Below are 5,773 nucleotides of genomic sequence, written 5' to 3' on the forward strand. Positions count from 1 at the left end.
TTTTCATTAACTGTGAAATGAGAAAAGTATAGTAGGGACTCTTTAAAAACACCTCTTCCCCTGTCCCCCCCCCCCCCCCAGTTCTCTGAACTGTAAATCCATGATTGCTCAGGCATCTGCAAAGAACCAAGTACTGTGCTTAATCCCATAGGTAATAGTTTTAAGGGTAGTGACCATATGTTTACAATAAATTGTGCAAACATTGTCACTGCTAGCACTCATTCCTAAAGTTCTGTAGACATCTATGGTTTAAAAAATTAAGCCAAACAATGGGGATTTACAATTTGGATGCTGAAATTTTAATCAACAACTTTGATTGGAATTTCTTGTCTTAGAAATGGACTCTAAATATGATGTTTGACACAAGCTTAGTGCTAGCTGTTTGATATTTCTCTTCGACCTTTGATTGCTGCTATTTTCTACCAACTGGCTCGTCAGCAGTGATAGGACCAGAAAAGATAAAGCAAATAGTGTTTCCTGGGGGTTAATAATTAATAACCCGACCTTTCATGAAAATCTCTATGGATCTGGTTCCTTACTTTGTCATTGGCAGCAAGATGTTAACAAGAGAAGTCTGTATAAAAAGCAATTGCTCTTTTGTTTCCCAAACAGGTATTACAAGTGGATAAATAATGTGCACTGCTCTGAGCCCAAAGGTACGCAGTGGACCTGGCCTCTCTGATATGCATCAGTATAGCCAGTGGCTGGCCAGCAGACATGAAGCTAATTTGCTACCGATGAAAGAAGATTTGGCCTTGTGGTTAACCAATCTATTAGGTAAGGTTATAAGATATCATTTTGTGAGCAAAGATAACAGGGTTGTTTTTTTGTGTCTCTCCACCCCCGCCCCCACCCCCATGTAGTGTCCTTCACCTAAGCATGTGACAGAACCTTGGAAAGAAAGATTTCATTATTTGGGTTTTGCATCTGGGAAACCTGAAGCATGTGGAAAATTTAAATGAATTTCCCAATGTCTCTCCCATTAACGGTGCTTAGTACTTCCAATATCATGCCGCGAAATGTGGAAATATGTGGTCAAATTGCTTATTTCATCTATATGCCGATCTGATTTACTTTTCACTTTTCTTTTATGCAATGGACCAACCTGACCTATTCTTTGGACATTGCACCCAGGCCATAGTCTGTGAAATCTGACTTCTAAAGCTAGATTGCTTTGCCCTACATTTATAGCACACCTTCTAAAACTGCTGAATACCCAAACTCTAGAATGAACACATCTATCCTTTGTCCAAATGAGCTGACTAGAGTCATCTAACCTTGAGCTAAAATTTTTCTGTTCTTTTCACTTCTGTTTTTAGCTACTCTTCTAAAAGTACTTTGTCTGAGAAAAAGGCTACCTCATGCTAAGGCTGTCTCTTTTTAAATTCTTATTGTGCTGGCATAGTCATAGGATAAAATTTCAACCATGTGCATTTTTTTTTAACCATGTACATTTAAAGGGTCAGTATATAGAACAGCGGTTCTCAACCTGTGGGTCGCGACCCCTTTGGGGGTCGAACGACCCTTTCACAGGGGTCGCCTAAGACCATCGGAAAACACATATATAATTACATATTGTTTTTGTGATTGATCACTATGCTTTAATTATGTTCAATTTGTAACAATGAACTTGGGGGTCACCACAACATGAGGAACTGTATTAAAGGGTCGCGGCATTAGGAAGGTTGAGAACCACTGATATAGAGAAACACCCTTTTTTTCCAATCGTTTTTCACAGAGAACAAAATTGATTTATGACCCGAGGGAAGGACCCTTATAAACATAAGATATAAGATTTGAATATCGAGTAAACATATTATTTGTATGATACTTTATCATCTGCAGAAGGGATTCCACCAACATTATTTTATTACTTAAAGAGAAACTAAAAAGCTTAGTGAGAAGCACCCTGTCCACCTGAAATCTTAGTGAAATTTGGAAAGGTTTTAGCACATTTTAGCCAGATTTTCCTTTCATGCACCATGGCTCAGGATTTTTCATGGCTTTTTTTCTTTTTCTCACTGTGCATACACTAGTTTGACAATTCTCTGTAGTGTAACCAGAGCTACTGCATATGCATATGCATGTCGTACTTTCACAAGGACACCCGACCAAAGGGCCAGGATAGAGATGCAGAAGGCTTTCTGAGAAGACCCTTCACCATGCTATGGAGCTGTGTCCACTAGAAGGAAGAGGCTACCTACCCCCTTTTGTAATTCATCCATGCAAAGGAGGAACTTTTATCTTTATCTCTGAAGACAGCTCAAACTTAATAATAAATTACTAGTGTAACAATCGTGAGTGAACCTTGGAAAGACAAACATAAAGAGAGGAAATCCACCTGCTCTCTTCAGATATGGGCTTTCGCCAATACGGCAGTACAGAATGGAGGGTAAGAGAATAGGCTTGATTAGGGACTGCCTGTGCTTGAACCCCAGAACTGCCACTTACTACCGAGATGATATTGGGACAGAAAAACTTCCCTTCTCTGTGCCTCAGTGCCCTCATGTGTAATGTGGGAATAATAGTCGTGCCTACTTTGTAAGGTTGCAATGGGATTACATGACTAAAATAGGTATGCTATTTAGAAAGTGCCTGACATATTGTAAATACTCTGTGTTGTTGTTATTCCAATTATATAGTTTAGTGATACTGTTAATTTTGTGGATATGTTTATTTATTTATTGAACAAATATTTGAGTGTGCAGCAGCATATAGTATTAGTTTAGAAAATATGGACACTGGAGTCAGAAAGCTTGAATTCAAATCTCGGTTCTACCACCTGCTAGCTCTGTGATGCCGGGCAAGTGTCTAAATGAACCATGCCTCTGTTTTGTCATCTATAACTTAAGTATAATACTAGTATCAACCTCATAGGATTGTTGGCAATTTGAATGAGATGATCACATTTAGAACAAAGTCTGATGCATAGTAATCAGCTAGCTATAGTAAATACGTGCTGTTGTGATATTTGTGGTCCAGATGCAGTCTGCTAAGTACTGGAGGGAGGAGTGGTGATTAAAAATAGACAGAGTGCCTGTTCTTAGAAATGTTGCAGCAGATTGCAAAAGAAACATTAAGTAAGTAATTGAATAATTCATTAATTGGGCTTGTTATAAACACTGAAAGATACAGGTTGCAATAAGAGGTGGGAGAGGGGCAAAGGATTGCAGGACTTAGGGAAATCTTCTTTAGGGAGTCTAATGTTTAAACTGAGGACCAAAGAATGATTAATAGACAAAGCATGTGAGAAGAGCCTGGTTAGAGGGAATGGTTTGTACTGAGGTAGAAAGGAGTTTGGTACATTGGAAAAACTGAATCAAGACTAGGGTGAACAGTGCAGATCAAGAGAAGGCGAGTTCATGACACATGTAGGTGCTAGGTTATGATAAAAAACATTATAATTTATTGTATGATCAGTGAGGAGCCATTGAGGTTCCAGATAGAGGGAGATGGTGATTCATTCGAATATAGGCTGATTATACAGGTATGGTCCAAGGTCCCATGACCTGTCATCGAAGCCATTTTATTTGGTGAATGTGATCATTTACAAAGCAGCTTGATCAGTGTGAGCAGCCCAAGACAGCCTCAAAGAATAGAGAGTCAGTATGTGTAATGGAAAGATCCTTGGAATAAAAATCAAGAGACCTGGCTCCTAACAGGACGTCAGGAGACCTGGCTCCTAACAGGATGTCAGGAGACCTGGCTTCTGGTTCTGGCTCTGCCACTCAGGAACCTTGCCCAGAGTCACTCAGCTATCTTTTCTGGGCTCCGTGTCCTCAACCATAAAGCGAAGGGGTTACAGACGATCTCTAATGTCCTTTCCAGCTCCAAAAGTGTACGTTTCCAAGAAATCCATCCCTTGAGACCCAGTTTGAGATCATCAATATGCATGAACAAGGGAACATCATTTACATAAATGAATAATCTTTATTTTAAAGAATCAGACTAATTTTTTTTTATGCTAGCAGTTGGTAACACAAATGCAACTAATGGCTTAGGAGATTTTCTCAGGAAAGGAATCTTTATTTATTTATTTATTTATTTATTTTTTTTAAATTAATAAATCTTTTATTGTTCAGATTATTACAGATGTTCCTCTTTTTTCCACCATATCTCCCCTCCACCAGGTTCCCACCCCACCCCATGCCCTTACCCCCTACCACTGTCCTCATCCATAGGTGTAAGATTTTTGGGGAAAGGAATCTTAAAAGAATCTCAAGATAGAGTAAAATACCACCTTGCATTGACTTAAATTAATAGAAGTAGATAGATGGTAGACCTCAAGTGAATAGCCTTATGGCAACTTAAAAAGTAGAACAATAACTTGACATTATTTAAAAGTGGTAAACCACTTGGAGATAAGAAAATATGTACTAAAATGGTGATGGTATGAAGGGGAGAAAAACAATATGGCTTAGTTTAGAAGATATTTTTATAACATTAGATACATTTAGAATTCACATATTTCAGAAATGAAGTCAGTAAAGTACACTTTAAAATTATATTTACTGGCCATTTTATCACTTCAGAAATATTTTCAAATTTATGTTAGTAACTCTTAATTCTTGCTTTGTATGTACTTGAAAGTTAGAGATACCTTAAAGGTAGTTAGCTCCAAAGTTGATGCTGTCTTTATATAACATATCTATTTTTTTTTTGGTGAGGTAGAAATTCACATTCTATATTAAATCTTTTAATGATATTTTTACCATTGTGATATAGAACTTGTGGAAAGGCTTTCTACTTCTTTTTCGTAATACTTGATTAAATTGTAACATTTTTCTTTTTATGCCCTTCAAAAGGAGTATTAATGATGGTCTAAATTCAGATATTTCTGGTCCTTCATATGAAATATCAAGTGAAAACTGTAGTTTCTTAAAGAACACTCAATTTGAATTTAGATATTTCTGCTAGATAAAAAATATTTGATAGAGAAGAAAATTATTTCATTGGTCCATAGACCAGTATTCATATTCATATCACATATGGAGGTTTAATACTATAAATTTCAAGTATATGATACTTAATCAGTTACACTAATACATACCACTTTACTTTCTTAGGCCTGGAATTAAAGGAGCAATAGCAAATTTTTAGATTAAATATTATTTATGTATAAGAACACAGACTGCCAGCTGTCTTGTAAAAAGTTAACTAAGATGAATAAATAGCAGTGGCAGTTGGGATTTGTTTATGGGATAGCACATCAATGTGATTCATAAGATCATCATGTAATATTTACTGACTACTCATATATCTTTGGAAATATCAACTGACCTTACTGAAAATAGTTTGTATAGTCCAAGTATATTTTTCAACAGCTGGCTCCATGGAGCAGTTTTATGGCCATTATTAAGAAAAAGCAGCTAAAGAATCCTGAATATCTCTTCATTCTTCACTATAAAAATGTTTCTTTGGCCATTGTCCCCTATTATACATTAAATACAAACATTTCATCTCTATTTAAGACCTTCTGTTTTGTTATTATTGTTCATGAACTAGCTATTTTTCCATTTGTTATTGATCTGCGTCCTTAGGACATATTTGAACATCAAATAATTATAAAAATAGCCCTAACCGGTTTGGCTCAGTGGATAGAGCGTCAGCCTGCGGACTCAAGGGTCCCAGGTTCAATTCCGGTCAAGAGCATGTACCTTGGTTGCGGGCACATCCCCAGTAGGGAGTGTGCAGGAGGCAGCTGATCGATGTTTCTAACTCTCTATCCCTCTCCCTTCCTCTCTGTAAAAAATCAATAAAATATATTAAAAAA

General features: G+C 36.9%; 1 protein-coding gene across 1 annotated transcript in view; it reads left to right on the plus strand.

Annotated features, from left to right (window-relative positions):
* Positions 1-612: 612 nt before the first annotated feature.
* LOC102251912 (growth arrest-specific protein 2-like) overlaps positions 613-5,773 on the plus strand; it is a 12,015-nt gene continuing 6,854 nt past the window's right edge. Inside the window, exon 1 of the mRNA XM_014542228.1 lies at positions 613-777. Within this exon, the coding sequence (XP_014397714.1) occupies positions 633-777 (145 nt within the window). The 5' untranslated portion in view covers positions 613-632. The remainder of the gene's footprint in view (positions 778-5,773) is intronic.

The sequence above is a fragment of the Myotis brandtii genome, unplaced genomic scaffold (genome assembly GCF_000412655.1).
Source record: "Myotis brandtii unplaced genomic scaffold, ASM41265v1 scaffold293, whole genome shotgun sequence".
Taxonomy (NCBI): domain Eukaryota; kingdom Metazoa; phylum Chordata; class Mammalia; order Chiroptera; family Vespertilionidae; genus Myotis; species Myotis brandtii.